The 25,204-nt window shown below is 48.4% G+C and overlaps 5 protein-coding genes across 5 annotated transcripts; 3 read left to right on the top strand and 2 right to left on the bottom strand.

Annotated features, from left to right (window-relative positions):
- Positions 1-770: 770 nt before the first annotated feature.
- On the top strand, positions 771-2,177 carry PtA15_8A751 (uncharacterized protein; the record flags this gene model as incomplete). The annotated part of the gene is made up of 3 exons (XM_053172213.1): positions 771-875; positions 965-1,921; positions 2,004-2,177. The coding sequence occupies 3 exons, from the start codon at positions 771-773 to the stop codon at positions 2,175-2,177; spliced, it is 1,236 nt and encodes a 411-aa protein (XP_053023399.1).
- Positions 2,178-4,258: 2,081 nt separating this feature from the next.
- PtA15_8A750 (uncharacterized protein) lies at positions 4,259-7,033 on the top strand (the record flags this gene model as incomplete). Its single annotated transcript, XM_053172212.1, has 10 exons — positions 4,259-4,386; positions 4,652-4,676; positions 4,834-4,960; positions 5,048-5,156; positions 5,256-5,303; positions 5,402-5,685; positions 5,790-5,822; positions 5,906-6,181; positions 6,279-6,651; positions 6,724-7,033. The coding sequence occupies 10 exons, from the start codon at positions 4,259-4,261 to the stop codon at positions 7,031-7,033; spliced, it is 1,713 nt and encodes a 570-aa protein (XP_053023398.1).
- A 6,585-nt stretch (positions 7,034-13,618) lies between these two features.
- PtA15_8A749 (uncharacterized protein) lies at positions 13,619-16,172 on the bottom strand (the record flags this gene model as incomplete). Its single annotated transcript, XM_053172210.1, has 10 exons — positions 13,619-13,904; positions 13,981-14,347; positions 14,445-14,720; positions 14,812-14,844; positions 14,924-15,207; positions 15,304-15,351; positions 15,434-15,542; positions 15,644-15,770; positions 15,885-15,909; positions 16,021-16,172. The coding sequence occupies 10 exons, from the start codon at positions 16,170-16,172 to the stop codon at positions 13,619-13,621; spliced, it is 1,707 nt and encodes a 568-aa protein (XP_053023397.1).
- A 766-nt stretch (positions 16,173-16,938) lies between these two features.
- On the bottom strand, positions 16,939-17,306 carry PtA15_8A748 (uncharacterized protein; the record flags this gene model as incomplete). Its single annotated transcript, XM_053172209.1, has 2 exons — positions 16,939-17,043; positions 17,109-17,306. 2 exons carry the CDS (start codon positions 17,304-17,306, stop codon positions 16,939-16,941), a joined length of 303 nt encoding a protein of 100 aa, XP_053023396.1.
- Positions 17,307-17,477: 171 nt separating this feature from the next.
- On the top strand, positions 17,478-21,825 carry PtA15_8A747 (uncharacterized protein; the record flags this gene model as incomplete). Its single annotated transcript, XM_053172208.1, has 8 exons — positions 17,478-18,163; positions 18,236-19,281; positions 19,360-19,464; positions 19,562-19,648; positions 19,740-19,838; positions 19,918-20,070; positions 20,130-20,940; positions 21,009-21,825. The coding sequence occupies 8 exons, from the start codon at positions 17,478-17,480 to the stop codon at positions 21,823-21,825; spliced, it is 3,804 nt and encodes a 1,267-aa protein (XP_053023395.1).
- Between the last annotated feature and the right edge of the window lie 3,379 nt (positions 21,826-25,204).

Below are 25,204 nucleotides of genomic sequence, written 5' to 3'. Positions count from 1 at the left end.
AGATAGTATACCGGGAAAGGGAAGACCGGTGAGTCTTCACACAAGTGGTATAATCTCATGCCTGGAATCATGTTGAAAGCATTGCGGAATGGGAGAGATGATGAGATCCCGAAATGCTTCCGGTTTCCAGCCCGGAATGCATTCGGAGGGATTTCGGGTTGGTTGGGACACGGGATTTCGGCCAGTATTTAGGCCGAAGGGATTCTGAAACCTTATTGAGCTGGTTGGGAATCCGAAATACCTTGAGAAACTCTCCCTGTAAGACTCGGCCAGTTTGCTTTCTGGAGAACCGCCGACCGTCAAACGACGGTCCTCCCGGGCAGGCAGTCCAACCGAAATAATCCCGCTTGCCAATGGAAAGCACACGTGCCACGACGCGCTTCCCCCATGGTGTACACTGTTAAGGGTTGAAGTGTACATTCCGCTCGAAAGTGCCCGCCCGAAAAGCAAAATCGCTTCTTCATATGTCGTGCTAGCTGCTCCCGGGTCTTTTCTCTATCACCTGCTTTACTGGCCACCGGGATAGTAATCTGCTTTCAAAGCGGATGACGGGTATAAGAGCAGGCTGTCACCAGGTACTGCCTTCTTGCCCACCCATCCAACACCCCCCTAGTCCGAACACTACTGAAAGATAAACAAATCACCAGTCTAAACAACGAGCAACGCACTTCCCTCGTGCCCCCTCCTCTTCGCAATCACCCAGCCACTAAAACTTACGCAGACCCCTGAAACCCTCTCCATCCACACGAAGAGTAAGGTCAAGCCTTGCAATGCTTGCCATAACTGCCCTGTTTGTGGCCCTGAACCTCCTCTCAGACACTGACGCCTTGGTTGTCCGTGCCGAACCAAAGCCCACTATTTCAGTTTACTACCCCGTGAGTTGGCTCCATTTCTCCTGGTGCAAAGATCTGAATAATATCCGTCGCTTACCTTCATCTTTTGGTTTTTCAAAAATTGCTTCCAGGGGTACCACTCCACTTTGTTGCCCCCTGACAGCATCCCATGGGATCTATATACCCACCTTGATTACTTCGTTGCCACCACTGGCAGCGAAGCCAGCGAGGACTTGAAGATCGAAAATGAAGAAAACCTCAAGGCTGTCGTTGCTGGCGCCAAGTCACATGGAGTTTCTGTTTCCCTGACTGTCGGTGGCTGGACTGGAAGTAAGTACTTCAGCAAATTGGTCGCTGACGAAGACAGTCGAAAAACGTTCGCGCAAACCTTCTTGCGCGCAGTCAACAAGTACGACTTTGACGGAATTGACATCGATTGGGAGTACCCCGGCGTCCCAGGAAATGACGGCAACATCATATCTAAGGATGACTCGGCGAACTACTTGAAGTTCCTGCAGACACTTCGCCAAGTTTTGGGTCCCAAGGCCCGGATTTCTGCGGCGGTCGCTGTACATGGTTTTATGGGTTCGGACGGCAATTATTTGACCGACCACAAAGCCTTTGCTGAGGTTCTTGATTTCATCACCATCATGGCCTATGACCTCTACAGCCCCTCTGGCGAACTCGCGGGTCCAAATGCCCCAATGTATGACACCTGTAATGACCCCACCGTGAAATTCTCGGTTGATCAAGGGATTAAGACATGGACCTCCTCGGGATTTCCTGCCTCTCAGATCCTGTTAGGACTGCCAGCCTACGGGTATAAGTACACCATGCCAAATTCTGAATTAACACCCACTAACTTCTCAGGCCAAAGCAACGCCACTAGTTTATTTTTCTCCAAGTTTGACAAGTCTGCTGCTCCTGCTGCCCCCGAGAGTCAATCAGCTGGACCCACCACCTGCGGTGGTGAAGAAGACGGTCACACATGGCTCTTTAAAGACCTTGTCAATTGCGGCATGGTCACGTCTGACGGAAGTCAAGGCCTCAAAGGCTTTACTCGTTACTACGATCATTGTTCAAGGACTGTGAGTAATTGCTCCTATAGAAAATACACCATTTGAATCCCTTGGACTCATTTCGTATATGGTTCGCTTTGAATTATCTCAGCCTTTCCTCTTCGACCCATCGAGTAAGACTTTCATTTCTTACGATGACGCGAGGTCCCTAGCCCGCAAGACGCGCTTCGCCAAGTCCAACGGATTGGCCGGAGTCAATGTCTTTGACGCTACAGGAGATACCCAAGCCCGAGTCCTTCTCAAGGCTATCAAATCCTCCTTCTAAACGCAACATCTAATTCTGAAGGAGCTCAATATCCCAAACCTCCTCTAGCCCCATGCTTTAATCTTTTAATTTCTCAGACTTTAAGTACAATAGCTTGCGCATATGTCAGCTGAAGGCCTTTCTTGTCCCTGCAATTTACTAATAAGCTCATCCGCTAATAAAATGGAATAATAGAATTGACTAATAAACTCGACCAACCAAAAAAATAACCCAAAAAAACCAAATGACCCCTGCTGCCTCCGCAAGATTAGTAGGGGGTTTCAAAGTTGGCCATGCATGACTTGCATGTACTTTTGCAAGTTGGTTGTCAAGGCTTTTCCTCAACACCAACATTCAAAAAAACGTTCAAGCCGGTTTGGGGGGTGTAGTACAATGTGACTTGCATGCACTTTTGCAAATCAGTGTTCAAGAATGAACTTGAACACCGACCTGCAAAAGTGCATATGTACAAGTCGGATCTGGCCAACTTTGAAACCCCCTAGTATCCCCGCCACCTGAACAGTTGCATCCATGCAAGTTGTAAGGAAATCCCTGGCGGCTTAACCCCTGCCCTTGCGTGTCAAGTAGCAACAGTGAAACAAATACAATACATGTATCTGTATCTGCCTGTATTTGTATCTGTTTTGCACCCAATACTATTTATTTGTATTGTATTCAAAGACCAATACTATACAAATGTATTCAAACTTTGGTATCTTGTTGCAAATACAGCCCAATACAAGATACTGTATTTTTATCATTTTTGATAGTTTTTCTGTATACAGTCCACAGTGGCCAAAAACAAGAAAATCAAGTTTTAATAATTTATTGATACAATACTATGGCATTGTATCTTCAGGCAGATACAATACATTTGTATTTACAATTTTGTATTTTTCAACAGATACAATACACAAGTATCTGAAGATACTGTATTGTATAGTATCTGTTTCACCGTTGCAAGTCGGGTGCCACCATGCCGTTGCCTAGGGACAAATCTTGAACACCTGATTGCATCATTCTGCCGTCCTCGTCAGAGGCCGGGAAACACGAGGCCGAAAATGAACCATTCCCCCAATAACTGCTAGTACCCCTTAAATTCCGTCCGGCTTGAGATGCTCTACCATGGCTGCATTGGTAACTTCCTGCCTTACACCAGGCCGAACCCCCCCCCCCCCCCCCGTGGGAAGACCAAATTTGACCAAGCTCTTGATTCTGAGCGGACGGGGTACGTTGTACGCGGAGCGCGGAGCGCGACGCAATAGGTCCTCGCCAAGCCAGAATGCTGTCCCATGAAACATGCCTACATGCAAACAAGTTACACCGGCCAGCATGTGCGCCAGTTGCTCGCAAGCAGGTTCTCATTTTCTGCGCCAGATCTGCAACAAGTCGGAGGCTTCAAACTGACTGGATCCGGGAAAAACAGGGACTCTCAATTTGGCGATGAAACTTTTGATTTGCGTAGTTTTGCATAGCTTTTGTCTTACCTCGTCCATTTATGTACTCCGGTGAGCTTGGGAGCCCACGTGCTGTGAAATGATGAAGTTTCCTTTCTGTCACTTAGGCCTATGTCATATCCCGGCCTCCGGTGCATTCAACCCGCTACGAATGACGACTGTGACTGGGGAGCTTGGTGAGATTACGCTAGAGTTAGCGACGAAGACATGTCTATCCGAGTCATGGATAACCAACATGGGATGGTGACCAGACTTGCCAATGGACAACCCACTAGATTGAGAAGAGTACACTCATGAGTCCTCATAAGACCATCTATCCGCTACACAGCAGCACCAATACAACAACTGGGGTGGTGCCGTAAATCCTTCCGGGAAAAGCGAATCCGCTCAGTCCCGAAAGACGACGACAAGGATAGGTTTCATGGTCACAAGTCGCAAATTAAGCATTGGAACCAATCGAAGCATGAGAAGGGCCGGTTTCAGCTACTGTAAATACGGGAGCACCTAGGCTACTGTCGGGATTCATCCGCTGGCAGCTTGCGAGCTCCTTAATCACATAACAAGGATTTCAGGAAACAAACCAAGAGTCCTATCAACAAAAGGTCCACAATCGCCGCCCAAGTCCAAAGAAGATTATCTCCAAAGATGCACACTCCGGCGAGCCTCGACTTTTCGACCCCTGATTCAAAGACGTCCCCAACGAGTAGGTACACAAAGATCAAACAAATTTGCAAAAACCAGCTGAGATTCATTGGACCTGGATTGGTGGCGTCGTAAGTGTTTGTCCCTCTCGATGAACTTGGAGATTGCCCTTGCTTCCAACTCCGCCGGCCCCATTGGCCCCTCGTTTCCTCTAAACATATAAACATTGGATGGTTGTATATACTCTACCTCAATGGCTCAAATGCAGCTCAGACGAGTTCGTTGAAGTCTTACAAGCAAGAGCTTGCTAACGGTCTCTCAATTCTTGAACACAAGCGCTGCAGGTTTTTTCATCACAAGTTTACCCATACTGACGGGCTCTCTATCCTTTTATAGTGTGGCCTACTGTGACCCGGGGAATGTAAATAAATTTTGTTTGAACTTGAGATCTAACACAACGATCAGCATCCCGCCTAGTCACTATCATTTTCTGCTAAAAATCTCACCATCCCTGCCGATTTTGACTGTCTATCGTCGATGTTGCTTCCAACTCAATCGTTTTTTTGCGATGAAAAAAGTGGGCCACCGACTTAGGAGCAGGTTCTTCCCATGGATACGCACATCTTTTCGTAATCCTTTCCGCCTCGGTGATGGCCAGTGTTTTGCAAGTTTTGGCCACTCGTCTAGGATTCATAACGGGTAAAGGTAGGTATTATAGAGCTTGACGTTCACGCCACATTTGTTTTTGATCTTGGCCGTGTGTTGATTTCTTCTCAACGCCTGCCTCTGTAGACTTGGCTCAACATTGTAGGGAAAGGTTTTATGACCGACCGAAACGAAAGCTTCTTTGGAGATGGGGGGTATTATATCCGCTTTACTTCTTGTGTGAAGGGGGGATCATGTAAATACATCCTTACCTACTTCTTGACAGGATCACTGGTCTCGCGACACTAACTCACTCGTTCCTCTTCCCGAATCCTGCCATGAAATGCGAACGAAGTTTTACTGATTTGGCAGAACTTTTGGGATCTGCGATAGCTCTGCACATGTTGAGTTTTGGATCTAACTTCAAATTTCAGGAACCTGTAATCTTCTCTAGCCAATCCCCGAAGTAAACTCACCATCACTTTCTGTTTTCTCCTTCAGGCTTTTTCCTCGCCTACCTCTCTTTGTGGGGGTTTTATTGACTTCGATGGATGTCTTTGTGGTTCTTGCCTTCTTCAGCTCATATCCGGATGTCTCGAACAAGCACCGCAAATCGATGCATTTCTTTGAGGTGTTTGTTGCGCTCCTGATTTTCATCGTCGTGATCTTCTTCATCATTTTACTTGTCTCTGTCAAGCCTCATTGGGGCGATACTTTCGAGGGGTTTATTCCCAATCGGCGGATGATTGTCAACGGTGGATTATATGTATCGGTCAGCCTCATCGGTTTGTCGCAGCTGTCATCACGCCGTCTATGTACACGCCACTTTTTTGATCCCACTGATAACATGGTACTATCACGCGACATTGCGGACAACTTCAATCTGTAGGGGCAACTGTGATGCCTCACTCTATCTTCTTGGGTGCGTTTAATCTTTCCATTGCCAAAAAGAAATAGGTATCAAATAAGCTGGATCAGGACTAACTACCAACTGCCACCAAGAAGGGTCCAAAGTGGCCATCCCTGAGCGCCTGCGTCCTATTCCTGTGCATCCAGGAAATTCAATGCCGGAAACTTCACAAAGCCTCCCTCTCGACGAAATTGACAAACCTTTCGTTGGTGAACATTTCAGTTCAATTAACAAGCCACCTGACCTCGAAAGTCGATGTGAACATGACACTTGTAGCCTGGAAGCCACTGTGGTCTCTGTGAAGCGCACCAAAGCTCATCTTGCACATGCCAGTTTTGACATTGTCGCTTCTCTATTTACCTTGGCTTTGCGTGAGTCCAGGGGATACCAGTCATATCTTTCAGGTTTTGTAAATTGACGAATTTTTATCTTACCATTGGTTGCCCGCGCACACCAAACCACATGAAGCTGTCAATGCATCGATATTGATAGTGGCATCCGCAACCTTCTACTACGGCTCTGATTCTAGTGTTACGAAGAACGAATCACTCGATCTTCAATCCGCTTATGACCTTCTTGGAAGTCAAGTTGGACCGATGGCGGGTTACCTTTTTGCTATTGCACTTCTGATTGCAGGGCAAGCGGCTTCGATTACCGTTACCCTAGCCGGTCAAATTGTTTCGGAGGGCTTTTTAAACTGGCGCACACGGCCCGTAATTCGGCGATTGATCACAAGGATGATTGGAATCGTACCATCTGCAGTTGTGGCGGGGGCTGCCGGCCTTCAAGGCGTCGATCACTTGCTGGTTGGAAGTCAAGTCGGTTTGAGTCTTGTGCTGCCGTAAGTCACACTTAAACCCCCACCTCGTCTTTCAAATAAGCTAATGCATATTCTTGATGGAATGTGGTGCAGTTTTGTTTTGGCTCCACTTATCATATTTACTTCCGATTCGGAAATCATGCGCGTGAAGGGCCACAAGACCGAATTAGTCAGAATCAAACCAAATCAAACCCGTTCTGATTTTGAAGTTCCGGAGAGAATTTTGCCCTACCAAGAAAGAAACAAACAGCACATGAAAAAAGAAGTACTCGGCTCCGCGATCGACCCAACGGTATCCTTTGCGAACGGGCGCGTAATGAAAATCATAACCTGGTTGATTTTCGTTTTATGTTCGGTCTCCAACATATACGCCATCATTCAATTGTCTCAAGGTCAGCAATGAAGAAAAATTGGCTGATTTCACGGCAAAGCCATCACTCTGAAGACGCAATAGGACTGCACAGTTCTGTATAGGTTTTTTTTTTTTTTTTTTTTTGGGGGGGGGGTTGTACACGCTTTGCGGAACATTTTTTGAAGCAATCACTCAAGGCACATCATGGTAATACATATCTATGCTACACGCTCAACCTGGAGGCGTATCTAGTAGTAGGAAGCTTTGTCGAGCTACGAGTAGTAGGAAGCTTTGTCGAGCTACGCAATTCTTCATCTGTATTGAACAATTTCTCCACTTCTCTATTGGATCAATTAATCATTGGAGGACTTCCCATTGTCATTTTGACGTCAGCCTAGATTCCACTCCCAAAAACATTTTCTAATTAACCACATGTTTATCACCAAAAATTACGAAAATGAGATAGGAATTTAGAACTCGACGGGAACCAGATCACTAGTTTTGGAATTTCCAAATAACACCGGGGGCGGTTGTTCGCTATTGACGTATGTATGTAGCCAATGCGACGGTCCTATGGCCTTCCTAGATGAGCAATTTTTGCAATCCAGGGATAATCAATAATGGTGATTCCTGAGACCCTCAGTCCTTCGTATCGATGTGGTGGACTGCCGTGCGGGGAAAGGTGCACCTGGGTGTGTGAGAAGGTGGTCAAATCTGGTCAAATACACTGGGGGCATTCAACGTATATTTAGAGTGATGCGCGCACGAGTGTCCGGGAATTCAGCAGCACTGGTTCTTTTATGCTCAATTCCACAGACTCGGTCCAACGCATGACTCGGCAAGTTGATCATATTGAGGCATATGGAGCCGGGCAGACTCTCATGCGCCGTGCTGCGGACTTGGATCGTTTAGGTTTGGAATTAGATGATGATACTCGGCAACCCTAAGTGTCTTTGTAGTGTTTATGTCTACCTAGCTTGTAGTAGTTTTCATTCATTTTCACTTCATTGTTTTCATCATCAAACTCACTCAAACTTCATCCTCACTCGGTCCTAGGTATGCTCTCGTATCACTCATCTCGTTCCTATGTTCTTGTCTCATTTGTTTTTCTTCTCTCTCAGGTGTGCTTCCACCTCGCCCGTGTCGTCTCTCAGTGTCATCACACTCACAGCTTCTTGCTGCTATAGGTCAGTATATCGTCGTAGTTTTCCATTCATTTTCACTTCATTGTTTTCATCATCAAACTCACTCAAACTTCATCCTCACTCGGTCCTAGGTGTGCTTCCACCTCGCCCGTGTCGTCTCTCAGTGTCATCACACTCACAGCTTCTTGCTGCTATAGGTGTGCTTCCACCTCGCCCGTGTCGTCTCTCAGTGTCATCACACTCACAGCTTCTTGCTGCTATAGTTGCACTCCCCTTTGTCGCGCATTAGGTTATGAGCCCGCGCTCCGTTTAGCTCTCGTAAACTGTCACGCTCAATATGTCTGACAACAAGTCATTTCCGGTCCTCAACGACACCAACTGGGACGCCTGGAAGATCAAGATCCTCGGCTACTGCATGCAGCACAAGTTGGCGAAATATCTCGATGGCTGTGCTATTCCCGAGGACGCGGCACTTCGAGCTGATCACCTCGACAAAGAAGAACAGGTCGCCGGTATCTTATATCAATCTATCGGACAGGTCAATCACCAACGATTTGTCACTGAGTCAAATCGGAAGAAGCCAAATCTCATCTGGGCTCTTCTCGTGGGTTACTACGAGTCTCATTCGGCCCAGAACCAGTCGGTCGTCTATCTCGACTTCTGCACCTTTCCTTACAGGGGCAATGTTACCACATTCATCGACGATCTCAACGCCGGTCTGAGCCGAGTGGCTTCAGTCGGTCTCATCATCGGCAAACCAGAAAAAGCCGATCTCAAGGAGTCTCTGCTCTGCGAAATTATTCTGAACAAACTCCCTGCGGACGACTACAAACACCTCAAGGCGAGTCTATTCAACCAGCGACCAATCAGCATTGAAATGATCAAGACCGCTCTCGAAAACGAACGCACTGGTTCGTTGTCAGTCTCTCATCACACTACCCCGATTGCGGCCGCCCCAATCATCAAGCAAGAATCTGCAATGTCGGCCACCACCACACCTCCATTCTGTGCCCCTGGGACTCACAACCCGGCGACTAAGCACTCGGCAGCTGATTGCAAGGCTCTCAAGAAGAAGAAGAAGCCGACCGCCAAAGCGGCAACCTCTAAACAACCAATCAGCGACGACGACGACGCAGCTGATACCTCTTCAATCAGCACCACGAGCAGTGGACTTCTCTGCATTCGCAAGGCTCTCTCTGCAGTTCAGACTGACGACGTCTGTTTTCTCGACAGTGGAGCTAGTCATCATATGTTTAGCGACAAGTCACGTTTCACCGACTACCGCGAACGTTCAACCCAAATTGCACTTGCCGACGGAAATCACCTTGAGTCCGTAGGTGAAGGTTTTGTTCGATTACTCGCGAACGACGGCACCGACCTCAAGTTGAAAGCTCTCCACGTTCCTGGCTTATCTGGAACTCTCATCAGCTTCGGAAGATTGTTTGAACGCGGCTGCAACGTTGTTCGAACTGGAGCTAGCACGTTTGACTTGGTCCGCAACAACTCAATCATTCTCTCAACGGCAGTAATTGGTGGCGTCTGCAACATCAAGCTCGCTCCTGGAAGTCAAGGTCAGTCACCCTCTGCTCTCGCCAAAACGGCAACATCGACTGACATTAACACCATTCACAGGTCAGCAGGACACCCTCACATCAAGGCTCTAAAGAAGATGTTCCCGGGCATCAAGGCTTCAAAGATTGACTGTGAAGCTTGCTCACTGTCGAAATCTCATCGACTTCCGTTTCCTGGTTCTCTCCCCGAAGCCACTCGACCGCTTGAGTACGTCTACATGGACCTCAGCGGGAGAATCAATCCTAGATCCTTTGGTGGTAAAGAATACTACTTCAAAATCACAGATTATTTTACTCGTTATCGCCACGTCTACTTGTTATCAAAAAAATCTGAAACCTTTTCATTCTTCATGCAATACTATCATGAAGTCACCAATCATCATTCATCAAACATTAAAACTGTAATCTTTGATGGCGGAGGCGAGTTCAATTCAACTGAATTTCTCGACTTCCTCAAAAGCAAAGGGATCACCGTTCAAGTCACGGCTCCTTACACTCCTCAGCAAAACTCCGTCGCTGAGAGAGGAAACCGGTCGACATCAGAGAAAGCAAGATGTCTTCTAAAACAGGCCAAGCTCCCATCTGAGTACTGGGCCGAGGCAGTTTCAACGGCTGTCTTCTTGGAAAACACCACACCAATGCGCAAACTTCGGTGGGAAACTCCGTATAACAAATGGTTTGGCTCATCTTTCAACACCTCACGTCTCAAACCATTCGGCTGTCTAGCGTATGTCAACATTCCGAAACAACTTCGTGACGGAAAATTTGGCGACACTGCCAAGAAGGGCATTCTGGTCGGGTACCAGCTGGGAACGCATAACTGGCGCGTTCTCCTACCAGGAGGAAAAGTGGAGCGCTGTCACGACGTCACATTTGTCGTGACAGAATTCCCAGGAGTCTCCATTTTCTCTCCAGCTGATCCCTCCTACCACTTCGACCCACTCACTCCTTTCGAATTCGACGAATTCGATGAATCTTCACCTTCTCCTCCGTCTCCCTCTCCTGACTCTCTGCTCGACGTTCTCGAATGGCGATCTGCTGAAGATGAACTTGACTTGGATGCACCGCTGATCGATGTCGAATCCTTCTTTGTGGACTCGGACCCAACTGATCGGCTGGCTGCGGCTGATCCTCCGGTTCAAACTCAAGAAGCAAACACCGAATCTTCACGCCAAAATGACTCTTCCAAGCAGCCGAAACCCGGCTATGACATTCGTCTTACGTCCAACATCGCGCCGAAGAACATCAGCTCCGACATCGACACTTCCCACATTCTACACACCAAAAGGAGGGCTAATTTAGCCAGAGCATTAACCGCCTCGGAAATTCCTCGCACTTATCGTGAGGCTATGCTTTCATCGGAAGCTTCGTGCTGGACTCAAGCGGTAGACTCCGAACTAACGGCCATGAAGGACCTCAAGGTGTGGAGCATCGAAGTCATTCCAGGCGACGAGTCGCTTCTGGGTACAGTCTGGGTCTTCCGCAAAAAGAAGAACTCAGAGGGGATCGTCGTGAAGTTCAAAGCTTGACTGTGCGCGCAGGGCTCTCAGCAGAAGGATGGGGTGGGTTTCACTTATGCACCTACCGGACGGTCAACAAGTCTGAGGGCTGCGCTGATTGTCGGCTTGTCACGCGGCTACCACATCCATCAAATGGATGCCAAAAACGCTTTCCTCAACGGAAATCTCAAGGAGTCGGTTTATCTTCGGCCACCACCTGGACTCGACGTACCCAAAGGATATTGCTTGAAGCTTCATAAAGCCATCTACGGCCTCAAGCAAGCTCCGCGGGTTTGGTACGCCGAGCTCAGGGACTTCTTCAGCTCTATCAACTTCTCTCCATCTCCGGCAGATCCTTGTCTGTTCACTTCTCAAGTTCCGGATTGGGAATGCTTCGTTCACGTTTATGTCGATGACATGATTATCATTAGCCACGACGTCAATTGCTTCAAGACTCTTATTTCTGAAAAGTTTAAGATGGAAGACCTCGGGGAAGCGAAGCACATACTCGGTATCAAACTGACCCGGACTTCACCAACTTCACTTCTCTTAAGTCAAGAAGCATATACACAATCCATCCTTGATAACTACAGGATGTCGGATTGTAGAACTACCTCAACGCCGATGGTCGCGAACTCACGGCTAGTGAAATCCTCGGACGAAGACCACAACGCTTTTCGTCAACTCAACGTCAACTATCGTGAAGCACTGGGTCTCCTCAACTATCTCTCCGTCTCGACTCGTCCAGATATCTCCTTTACAGTCTCACAATTATCACAACATCTCGAAAAGCCAGGAATGGCTCACTGGAAAGCTGTCCAGCATCTCCTCCGATATCTGGCGGGAACCAAAAAACACGGAATCCAACTGAAAGGCTCAAGTAACTTGGACAACATCTCAGTCTACACGGATGCTGACTTCGCCAACTGCACTGACGACCGTAGGTCGTACTCCGGCTACGTCACACTCTTTGCCGGTAATCTTCTCTCTTGGCGATCGAAGAAGCAGCAAACTGTATCTACATCAACCACGGAAGCAGAATACCGCGCTCTGTTTGAAGGCGTTCAAGAATCCGTTTGGCTCAAGTACTTGTTCCAGAGTCTATCGGTCCGATTCACCACAAAATTTGAGGTTTTTGTCGACAATCAGAGCGCCATTGCTCTCGCGACTAACCCAATTTTTCAACAACGGTCCAAACACATCGACATCATATATCACTGGCTCCGCGAAGTTCATGACACGGGACTGATTCACATCAATTACATCCCAACTAATCATCAAAAGGCGGACGTGTGCACCAAGGCACTCGGACGGCAAAAACATCAACATATCATTTCCGATCTCAAGATCCAGCGGCAATGAGAGAGGGGGGGTATTGAGGCATATGGAGCCGGGCAGACTCTCATGCGCCGTGCTGCGGACTTGGATCGTTTAGGTTTGGAATTAGATGATGATACTCGGCAACCCTAAGTGTCTTTGTAGTGTTTATGTCTACCTAGCTTGTAGTAGTTTTCATTCATTTTCACTTCATTGTTTTCATCATCAAACTCACTCAAACTTCATCCTCACTCGGTCCTAGGTATGCTCTCGTATCACTCATCTCGTTCCTATGTTCTTGTCTCATTTGTTTTTCTTCTCTCTCAGGTGTGCTTCCACCTCGCCCGTGTCGTCTCTCAGTGTCATCACACTCACAGCTTCTTGCTGCTATAGGTCAGTATATCGTCGTAGTTTTCCATTCATTTTCACTTCATTGTTTTCATCATCAAACTCACTCAAACTTCATCCTCACTCGGTCCTAGGTGTGCTTCCACCTCGCCCGTGTCGTCTCTCAGTGTCATCACACTCACAGCTTCTTGCTGCTATAGGTGTGCTTCCACCTCGCCCGTGTCGTCTCTCAGTGTCATCACACTCACAGCTTCTTGCTGCTATAGTTGCACTCCCCTTTGTCGCGCATTAGATCAGGGACCAAGCTCAACGCCAGAAAAACGCATAGTATTGATAATGTCACACCTGTATTTTAAAATGCGCAAGTAATTGGTTCATGTTCCTCTTGGACTTGGTTCTACACGGTAAACACGCAACACAGACAAGTAATCAAGAATTTACATACTAAAAAACTCAAACAATCCACATCTCTTCCACTTTGTTTACATATATCTGATGTGCATAGAGAGTTGATAGACAACGGATGCGTGAATACTCGTACTTCTTAGCGAACGCTTATGAAGCCTTAAGGCAAGATCAAGTTGAGAATGAGGATGTAGACATGTATTCATGCATCAAATATATAAATAGTATGCTGCTTTTTGAGTATGTAAAACGACATCTATAGATTCAATTACCCTGAATGGGTAAAAAGGGAAACTTTACACGAAGACCACTGATTGAACGCTGGATTAGATACAAAATGCACATTTTTTTTCAGGTCCTGCCTTGAGCTAATTGTACAATAGCATACACGTTAGCAACGCAACAAATGCAGAAGATGAGGAGGACGATGATCTTTGTCGGCAGGTTATTTTCGAACGTAGATTCATTTGAAGGCATGAGCGCACGAGTGCCTTCGTTTTCATTTTCGCCGGGTGGTTTGGTCGGATGTGTGGAAGTGGGAGAGCCGATCGGTGATCTTGAGGGGAGTGCATGGTAATTGGGCATGGTCATCGTCTGTGGATCTGATGTAAAGATAATCAGAGGTAGAACGACAAATCTAAGAAAAATAAAAATGAAGCCCTCAGTTAGCCTTCCCTGATGTTGCCTGCATATCATAAATAAGAGAGACCAACGGTAAAACCATGCTGAGGGCCACTTGACTTCCCACCAAAAGGTCGTCTACTCCCTGCGGCCCCACGGATGCAGCTACAATAGCAGAAGGAACGATTCCGATTAATCTAGTAACTAGTCTGCGGACAACAGGCCGAGTGCGCCATTCGATGAAGCCTTCAGAGACAATCTGGCCAGCCAGGGTGACTGTGATAGAAGCGGCTTGTCCAGCCACTAACAAAGCGATGGCAAATGTATAGCCTGATCCAACTCCAACGCGACTCGTGAGTAGCTGATGAGCTGATGCTAGATCTGCCACCTGCGAGGGGCCGTCCGACCCAGTATAGTAAAACGCAGCAGCTGCGACAATTAGGATAGCCGCATTGATTGCTTTTGTTGTTACCCAAGGGAGGTGGGTTATTAGTTTGTGAAGGAACCAAAATCTGAATCACTTGAGATGATATACAAATAAATGTCAAGGGCTTACGCAAAGCTAGAGTGAAAAGAGAGATGGCTATATCAAAGCTAGCGTGTGCCACATGTGCTTTACAGTGTTCAACCGAACTGACGTAGTCGTTGACGGGCGAGGTCTGTTGCAAACGCAGGCCAGCAGCATGAGCTATTTGGATGGGGGGCAGCTCCGAAGATGTTTGGATAGGCGAGAGATCTCGAGAAGCGCTGGGAACAGGTGATCGCCCTAATTGGGTCTCTTTATCCTCGATAGGCGAAGGCTTCAATCGATCTGAGATGGCAACCTTGGAGCCTGTGCGTTGAGTCGATCCCAAGCTTAGCTATTAGAAACTGGATATTCGAAAAAGCATTGCGGAATAGAAAACAAACACTGCTCTGCTTACCTAGAAATATGGAGTGAGGCATAACAGTGGCACCTGTCAAATGAATGTTTGCCCATCAATCTTCCCACAACATATAAAACCTGTCATTTCCGAGGACCTAGAAGTCACTTACCAACTATACTGACAGCAAGATACAGTCCGCCATTTACAATCATGGCCCGACTGGGTAAGAAGCCTCTGAAGGTATCCCCCCAATCTGGCTGAACGTTAACGATCAAGACTATGAAAGAGACCAGGACGATTAAAACAAGTATTGCGACCGAGAATTCGAAGATGTGCATTGAACGGCGGTTGCGGTTGGAGATTTCAGGATAAGAGTTGAAGAAGGCTAGGACTATGAAGACGTCGGTGGAAGTTAGTAGGACGCCAACCCAGAGCGGCATCCTTGGAATCAACCTAATTCATATGCGGTTATCACTCAGCTCTATGTTCTACTATAATCTTTTCTCTCATAGGAAAAGTGGAGAATGGTATAGCTGAAACAACTCTGACATTTTGAGTGCAATAGCGGAGCCGAGTAGTTCAGCCAAGTCCGTGAATCTTTGGACCATGTGCAGAAAAAAAAAAGCGATAGATTTTAGGGATGAAGTGCAACTTGAGGAAAGATTGGGCAAAGGCATACATGATACCAGCCTCACATACCGCATACAGAGGATATAAACAACACCACCGCCACACTTTTGTGTGTGCTGGGCGATCGTAAAACCTTAGCCTGCAGTGCTGTGCGAGGTCTACAGAGGACCAAGAAATGTATATATAGTAATAATAATGAGTTCACGGTCAGCTATCCAGGGTGAAAATTGCACGTTGAACGGGGAGGTCACAGACTGACCTTTGCCGGTGACATATCCTAAGCGAGTTGCAAGGATCTGGAGGACTATCGCCATCATCGAGGCCGAGAGGATTACGAACAGATGGACATAGCCAAATGTTGAGCCGGCTTCCAGATCAGTTGCCCACTAGAGTATCAGAAGAGTGGATGTTACCCACTAACCAAGTCAGAGAAAGAAGTGCTAGATAGATCAAGAAGTACGTGAAAGAATTCCTTCGATCGGAGCTGTGGATGTACGTACGTTTCCTGGGTCACAATAAGCTACTCTAAAAGAACAAGCAGAAAGAGGACAAGTCAGTACTTCATTCAACCGATTCCTAAGATGGATGGAAAAACAAGGTCTACTTAGATACAAGAACAGGGCAAGAAGAACTGACGCAGCCACTATTCCAGGCCCGATAAATTTGAGTTGGTCGAGGAATATCTTGTTCGCCTTCCAGTCCCTTTTCCGTTTTGGGGCCACTCGGGCAGCAGCTGATGAGGATGGAGCGCCCTGTTCGGTCGGATCGGATGCGTCGATGATAGCCATGCCCGTCTCGAGATGAGAACTAGTGTCGTTTCTTCTCTGGTGGTGATCGTCTATCGACTGGCGTGCTATGTGTTACCCATACGGCTACCGGTGTATGTATCCCAGTCTTCGGTTCGAGGTGTGGTGGTTGCCACTTGGCTGGCCGCTCGGCATGTCCGTGGTCCGGACTCCGCGCGCGCAGGACAAGGTTTGCTGGCTGCGATATCCGGGTCAGGCGGATACACATCATGCCCAGTCTCAAGCTGAGAAAGGCCCCTCAATGCAGCAGTCCTTGTCAAGGATGTACCTGAAAAAGGATGGCAACAGGGCCATGGATGCTCGAATATTCTCACCAAGCCAACTTGACTGAAGTCGGCACTGCTGCTGGCAGCAGAAACGCAGGAATTATCATAGTTTTGCCGCTCCCATCTGTCAGAAGATTGGCAATCTTATGTGGGTTTTTTGGTGCATAGGAGGGATCAGATCAAAGGGAATGGAATGTAAAAAAGGGACTGGGTCATTGGAGAAGCCGAGTTTACCTGGTAGCGTTTATTGAGAACGAAAACCAACTGCCCGCAGCAATGATAATGGGTGGAAGCGAGCATACATCTTTCATCTGAAAAACGAGGACAAAACAGATGGACATGTGGGACAAAGGCGAATACAAATGGTCCGGACAGTGGGGTAGTGTCCTTGCAGGGGGGGAAATTGTGCATTTTTCGTTCTTCTTCATACAAACTTCAAAGTGATATATATATATATATAGATAGATATCTGTGATGGGTCTTCAGCTCGGTCGAGTAGATTTTTCTAATTTTGATGGTTCCGGCAACGGGTCTTCGTTTCGGGCAGCTTCTAAGAGCGGTTTGAGTTGGCGCGAGTCGAGTGCCTCCTGGAAGAGAGATCCGGAGCAGATCAGAGTTGTGAGTAGATTACAGGCAAGAACGTGTTATTTACGTTGAGACAGGCATGGTACTGCAGCCATTTGTGGCCACAGTCCTTCTCGTACTGCTCCTTGCTTCGGGCGAGGACCCGCTTGCGATCACTCGGCGAGTCGTGGCTGGCGGTGAGTGTGAGGTAGTGCTCGAACCATCTGTTGAAGCAGGCGTCGTAGGAGTTTTTCAGCGGCGTGCATCGCGGCTCGAGGGAGTCCATGGTCAGGAGCGGCTCTGGGGTGGGGCCTGTCACGGACCAGAGCGGGTCATGAGCGGGCGGAGGGGAGGGGCGTGACAGCTCGCCTGTCACAGCCCACCCCCGCCACAATTGTATATATAATTGGAAAAAAACTCCTGTTGAACCCAGCAGCCGCCGCCACCTGCAACCGCGATGGCCGCCGACGATGACACGAAACCATCCAAGCAGCAACTCAGCCTGCTCCAGCACCACCACGGAATCAAACACGACCTCGCATGGCCCGGACCGAGAACACCGACGATCGTACTCGACCAGGTCCTACTCCCACTCAGCCCGACCGACGACCCCTTGATACTCAAAGTCTCCCCGCGTCATCCGGGCCACTACTACTCTGCAAGCCCATCCTACCGACAGAAAACGGCCACACAGATCACTCACCAGCCAGACCATCGCCCATCAGCCGCCACAACACGCACATCTGGATCGGACACCATCCAGCACCACCGGCTCATCGAAATCTCCAATCAGGACCCATTAACACGAAGGAACCGCTCCATGGCCAGTCCAGCCACGCCCCCCAAACCAAGAATATGGGACGAAGACAATGCATTCCACGCGTTCCAGGTTGAACATGCCAAGCTGGGCGTCGATCTGACGATCTCCCGGGACGAATCGCCAGCAGAGACGAGCGACGCCCAGCGAACGAGGGCCAACGGACAAAAGAAGCACAAGGTATCGATGGGCCATGTGGAGATCGTGATGAGCGAGCTGGATAAGGCCAGGTTCAAGACCCAACAGAGTCGGAATCGCTTCCAAGTTCGATACTCGAGCGATGGCTATCGTAACTTGGAGATCGAAGAAACCCAGCAAAACGGATCGTCATCAACAACCCCTGCAAACATCTCTCATCATCATCATCATCATCATCATCATCACCAAGAAAACCACAGATCTCCTTCTCCTTCCCCTGGCCCCCTAGAACAACAGAGTCCAGATCCGCAAGAACACGACGCGCTTCCAGACTCTGGATCTGCTAGCTCACACGAGCATTTTAGGACGAGATGTAGATCACCTATCATCCGGCATCAGTCTCACGAATCTATATCCAGCTCATCGAGCAAAGAGCAACCACATTCACCGGCCAACCATGAACCCGAACAACAGACCGAAAGAAGATCCCCCTACGAGGCTGTCGAGCGAGAAGAATTCACATCTAGCTCATCAAGCAAAGAACAATCTGGCTCGCCGTCCAACCATGAGGCAGAACAGGTCGAAAGAGGATCATCTTACGAAGCTGCTAAGCCAGAATATAGCTCGCCTCGCCTGTCCACTGAGAACCGCATCTTCAGCTCACCAAGTAGGCGAGCCCCAAGCTCACCGGCAGCAGATGAGAGCGAAGAGGAAGCAAGATATAAAACCACTAATCAAGAAGAGTTCTCGCCTGAACTACTTGCCGAGAGTCGACTCGAGACGCCGTTTCCGGCGGATGACCATCCCTCACACCTGGAAAACGGCCCATCCAACCTTGTACCCACAAGCACCCTCCCTGATCTGGCCCCTGTACCTTTCATTACTCGTATCAGCCCCGGGGGGTTCCTGCGCGAATCTGAAGAACGGCAGAGCCACGCATCTCCTATCGACCAAGACGCGTCTCGCATCGATCAAGGAGGGTTTCTTCGCGAATCTGAAGAACGGGAGAGCCACGCGTCTCCTATCGACCAAGATGCGACTTGCACCGATCAACGCGTGTCTCGTATCAACCAAGCCGCGTCTTATATCACCCAAGATGAGCCCCGTACTGAGCAAGGCGTGTCTTACATGAGCCCAGACGTCTCTAGAGACGGCAGGGATGTGACGCGCAATCCGATCTCATCACAACCTCAGGTACCTGGAGTGATGGATTCCGACAGTGATCGAGGCGGGCGGTCTGATGAGGAGATTGCGTCGCGCTTATGCTCGGTCGAAAGCGGGTATGATCTCCCAGATGACCGTCATGGTGACCATGGCGAGCAGGAGGAGTATGGCGAAGAGGAGGAGGAGGAGGAGGAGTACGGAGACGGAACGACGACTGAAGAAGAGTCTGTTCGGCCGCCCAGTCCGGCCCACCGATCATCTCCAGACATAGCCGAGAACAGCCAGACCAATCCGATCCCAATCTCCTCGTCGGCCTCTCCCTCGGGTATGTGAATCTGTGCTCTTGAATACCTCTGTTTGGTCTGCTCTCTGAGCCCTGCCCCGTCCTTCTCATTCCTTTTCTCCTCGGGGGAACATCTCAGTTGATCTGCCATCCTGCTTGCCTCAAAGCCCTCACCGTCCACACTCGCTGAGATCCACCGCAGAACTTACTGATTCCGAGCGTTCAGGCACGTCGAGATCAATCTCCAGTCCTCCCCCTTCATTCACACCAAAATTCAGGATGTGCGCTCATACAAATAAGCTGTTCTTTTTATTTAGATCTTCAAAGTGAGAACGAAGATGACGACTGTTCACGGGATTCGAAAGTTTCACACAGAGACTCGCAGCGATCTGAGCGCCATTCTTCTGGCGGTCTAGGTACATTCAAATTACATCCCAGCACCTGCTCTTTCAACTGGTCGCAACAATCCTGACTTGATTTGATGAGTCTCTGTAGACTGGCGGGCGGAGCAGAGCCAAGATGAAGAACGCGAGCGATCCTCGCCTCCGGTAATCAATCATTCTTCCCATCGACCCGAAAGCAGCACCTCGGGATCCCCAGAAATCAGCCGTCTTCCAAGATCCGAAAGTCTTCCTTCAGAAAGTCAAGGTGATTCTCCATGCCAGTATCCCTCCAAGCATTGACACTGACTTGTTTTTTCGGTTTAGATGTTGATCAGTCGGTTAGTCTTGATGACCTCACCATGTTCAAAGCCCAGGGCAATTTAAAACATTTCACCTCGACCCCCCGGGGAGTCTTACACCATCCTGTGCCTTTCCCTGCCGTAAGAAGCCTGACAGCCGGACGGGCACCTTCGAACATTCCCGGACCATCAGCAAGTCCGATTGTTGAAATCGTGTCATCAGATCCCAAGGTAGCCGCCAGAGCAGCCGCCATCCTCAAAGTCCATCACGGCTTCATTCCCAGGGGCTGTAAGGTCGAGAATACCGGCTTGATCGGCGATGATGACTTGGAGAGAGAGATGGAACTAAGCATTCAAAGGGAAGAGGCCGATCGGTCACTCCGTCTCCACGCTTCATCTACTACTACTTCCTCTGCTCACCCTAGCCTATTGAGGACTGTTCAAGCTAAAAGCATGCTCCATCAGCGTCGGACGGATTCCTCGCACGCTTCGACTAACAATCTTTCCACTGAGACCGAACGACAAGAAACACCCGAACCCCATCATCATTCAGGACCTGGCCCGAGTTCAGTACCAAGCACAACCCGACAAAGTAGCTCGAGACGGATGATGCATCACAGCTATTCCAAGAGCTTGAAGGAAGAACTGCAGCAGCTGAATTACCGACCGAACATGCTCTCATGGAGCCAAGCCGATTGGAAGATCCTCGAGTTCTGCTTCAAGAGAATCGAGCGCAAACAGCCCCTCGAAGACTCTGTCAAGCCAGAAGATGTCGTCTTGAAGATGCTAGAGGCCTTGGACCTCAGTCCTCACGACTGTCAATCCGAATGGGAGTGGTACGTTCAACCCCTGCGTGCTATTAAAGAAAGTTTAAACTGATTGTGTGTGGTGTGTGTCATCAAAGGACAAAGATGATTCATCGAGTGATTGCGCTACAGAAACGCAGATCGCTGGATCCTTCCAGACGGAGTCGAGGCTCGTCAGCGACGACGCCAACCTCACATCGGCCGATGGTCACCCGACCGCGCAGTGACCTCAGTCGCCACCAGTCGGGCGCCTCGGGCTCGTCTTCGGGGATACTCAGTGGGGGGCCCGCTGTGCCCAGCTCTGTTAAGGAGGAAGAGGATGTTCCACGGGAAGAGGTGCGGGGGGTGTATCCGTCGCTGGAGCCCGTCCGCCGGGCGTTCTCTCGCAGCCGGTCCAGCACGCCTCTCCCGCCTTGTCCAAAAGACAGGCCTGGCGAGACCGGTGGCGCCCATAGTGTGTCCCCAGCGCCCTCCAAACACCACCCTTCGATCCCCCAAGCGCCCCCCATCTCCGCCCGCTTCCGCCGCCAATCCCTCCGGAACATCGTCGCTTATTGGAGGGCTCGGGGCCCCCGGAGAGTCGGTAAGGGCAAGATCTGGACGGTCGTCGCCGCGTTCGAGGCCCGTTTCGATGCCCTCGCTGCCTCCCTCTTGCCTCCCCCCAGCATTCTCATTACACCCGATACCGACCGGCCATCTTCTTCTCGGCCCAACAAACGTGGCCTCGATAGCTCTGCTCACACTATCAACCCGTCCTCTGCCTCGACCACTACAACTACTACAACTACTTGTTCTTCTTCTAACACTAATACTATGTTCCATCCCTCCTTCGTCAACGACTTCTATTCCGAACACTCTCATCTTCTTCCCACTGCACCCACTCCGCGTTCTTGGAAAAAACAGCGCAAAACATGACCGGCTCTTTTCTTGTCTCACCCAACACCTCTTGTTCGTCTGCTTCTGTTGTCTATCCTGTGTCGGACTCGAAATCTGTTTATTTCATGTTTTAGATGCTGTGTCTTTTTTTGTCATCCTTGGTGTTTTCATGTTGTATACATACGTATCCTTGTTGTACTTCTTTTGTTTGTCGTTTTTTTGCTCTGGTATCTTTTGTGTTGAAACAATCTTTGAAGACAGCCAACCCAGAACTGCCTATGCACTCCTCCAAGCCGTGATTACAATCGGTCTGATCATGACCAGCATAAACACAGGAGGCTATCGTTATACAACCAATTGAACTTGCATAGGTTATTTTCGGAGGTAAACCTGGACCACTAACGCTACGTTTATCACATTTCATGTTTGTATCATCGGAAGCAGTGCCTTCAAAAGAACCTGACCAGCTTGAGAAAGTTACAAAATGTCAATGGCAAATGTGTTATAAAAGTACTTGTGGCGTTAAAACCCCAATGTTGACTGGGTGAATTACGGAAGCCCTGGGCGGCCACGAATCGCGCCACTAGTTTTGCCTAACTTAACACAAGTCCCCCCTGGTGGGAGCGCTGTGGCTGGCGGCGAAGCCGCCCCTCCCTGCGGAGAGCCCTCCGGGCGGGGTCCCCCGGACCCTCCGTTCAAGAGGCTTAGTTAAGCTAGAGTTTTGCACTTTTTCTTTTGTTTTGGACATCGGGTTTCGCAATTTGTATCCGAATATCCAAATTGCAAAACCCAATGTGGCATCTGTGTCAAATACCGACCTCCGGATTGAAATACATATCACATACTTGAAGAAAAAAATCCGAAAAATGATCCACCTGATAAAAATCATTTTGGACATCAAGAAAAATGATCTTTTTCACCATTTGTCACCAGGCAATAAAACTTTGGGGGAGCAAAATGTGCACAACATCATGGAGTTTCTTTGTACATATTTTACAAAATTTTTGGGGCCTTGGGTGCCCCATGAAGTCCTTTTTTGTGACTGACAAGTGTCCACTTCATTGTGCATTCCACATTTTGCACTGTACAGAATCTGAAATTGATAATGTTACAACTATGATTGCAGCTCAACCAGAGGAGTTGAGGATGAGAAAAAATAGTAGAAAGAAGGGGACAGCTTAAGCCATCCCAGAAATGTAAATTATAAAAAAAAAGGTTCAGAAACTCATGTGGGAGATTGGTTTTAAAAAAGTCCCCACCAAAATGCCTAATTCTCTACTGCCGCGGGGTCGACATAGCGCGTAAGTCCCTCCTTCGGAGGTCGCTTCGCTCCCCCGAGGAGGGAATTAGCTAAGTTAGAGGGCTTCCGTAGTGAATGGATGATGCTGGGAAAATTGTTTCCTGCATGAACGGTTTTTGAACATGTTTCAAACTTGTCTTCCACTTACGCGCGAGGTGATGAAACTGGGGAAACCCTTTGAGAAGAAATGGGGATAATTATCATATGTACTAATCCCCAGACCCACTGACTACGGATGCCCAGGGCCCGGGGGGGGCACAAGATGGCACACTACAAAGTGCAAGTGCAACACAACTGCTTGAATCTTGTGACTGTTGGAGCTTCCCTATCTGGCACGCATGGAGGAAGTGCCCCTCGAGCATCAATTAGCCAACTTCTGCCAGCTTGTGGTTCGCGAAGCAATATCCAGTCAAAAAACAAACTACACTTGCTGGAGCTTTGAAACAACCCAAGAGTGGAAGAAACACCAATAACAGTGGTCTCCATGTTTCGTGTGTGTGACAATGGAAGGTGTGTGATGGTGTCCACTGCTCGTATTTGGAAACGCTGCCGAATACAGGTGTTTCAGGACCCCGGAAGGGGGTTTTCAATGTTTCACAGTGGCGGATGACTTTGTCGTGAGCCATTTTGCATGAGCCCCTGGTCATGGAGATACAGAAATAGGAACTCTTCTGCTACTCCAGGGATTGAGGCTGAACCTCGCACTTTCTTTGCCTCCCGCTCACTACACTCGATGTTTCCGAAGCGCCAACGACTGACCGCTCTCATTTTGTGCTGCTTTCAAGCGGCTCACTACATAACAAAGAGTCCTCCCGAGTTCTTTCCACTCAGCGATGAAGCAATACAAGAAGAAGGAGGTATTTCCCTCCGCGCCTATATGATATAAGCATTCGAAATACCCAAATCGTGTGATTGACTGACATTGTCCCTCGGAATAATATAAAGCAACCACTTCCTTCCTAGGGTTTCTTCTAGGCGATATCGATAGTCCATACCCTTCGAGCTCTGGGAGAATTTCATCAGACATACTTTTTGGAATTTCAGATCCCCAACGATCCGCGCTTCCAGCTGGCCAAAAACGTCAGCTAGACATATCTCACCGCGTACCTAAGCTTATAAAGTGAAACGAAGTGATTTTTTGTGATTAAACCCTTTCAGACATAGCGGTTGCGGTCTCTCCAAGTAGTGAACAAAGTATTGGATTTCATGGCATCATTTTTTTTCAAATTTCTACAATTATGCGAACTGACGTTAGAAACACATAGGGCGAGAAAAACTTGGCCGTCAATATAAAGACTTGCTCAAGCTTCTCGACTTCATGTCTGATTTCAACCGGGAGAGACGCGCTGAGTATCAGTTCCTAGCGGAAAAATTTGAAGAAATACAAACGATATGCCGTCTCATAGAAAGTTGTAGGCCAGAACCGCTGTTCAAGCTCGTTGACAAGCATGTGGTGCTTGAACCTCACCAGCCGGTAACAAAAACTTCATACGGTCCCACAACGGTATTGACCGAGGAATTTTCTAAAGGAATGAAGTTCGTATTCTGTTCAGATCAAAGTAGCCATCAATATTGAAAAATTGACCTTTCTGATTGATTAAAACCTCCTTCCAGATTTCATGAGCCATACGACGGATCCCAGGGGACGAGCTCTACGACGCCAATCAGAAATGTAAACACGAAAGAGAACACTCTGGCCGCCGAATTAGCTGCATTTCTCGCGGGGACTGGTCCTGAGCCAGAAACGCTGACAGGGGTGCTTCTAGATGAGGTCATGCATAGGGTTACATGGGATTGGCTCATTACTTTAAATCGACTGTTGCACGACATTATGCCGCTTGAAAAGGCGGAGAGCATACTTCACGAACAACATCCGGATAAAAAAGATTTTTTTTTGCTTTACCTCCAGCGAGCGGTATTCAGGATCGTCGAATTCCTTCACAAGAACAACATGATCCCTCTCGAACATCTCAAGAAATTTTTAGAATTAGAGTCTACAAAAAAATTTGCTAGAATCAATTTCGATGGAGCTGACAGAATAGTAAAAAAGGTGGCTGCTCAATGCCATTCCTGCTTGTGGCTCCTCACCCACTGAGCTTCAGTAATTGTTTTTTGTTG

This window comes from Puccinia triticina, chromosome 8A (assembly GCF_026914185.1).
Source record: "Puccinia triticina chromosome 8A, complete sequence".
NCBI classification, from domain to species: Eukaryota; Fungi; Basidiomycota; class Pucciniomycetes; order Pucciniales; family Pucciniaceae; genus Puccinia; species Puccinia triticina.
Note: the sequence above shows the minus strand (reverse complement) of the source record. Positions and strands in the feature narration are given on the sequence as shown.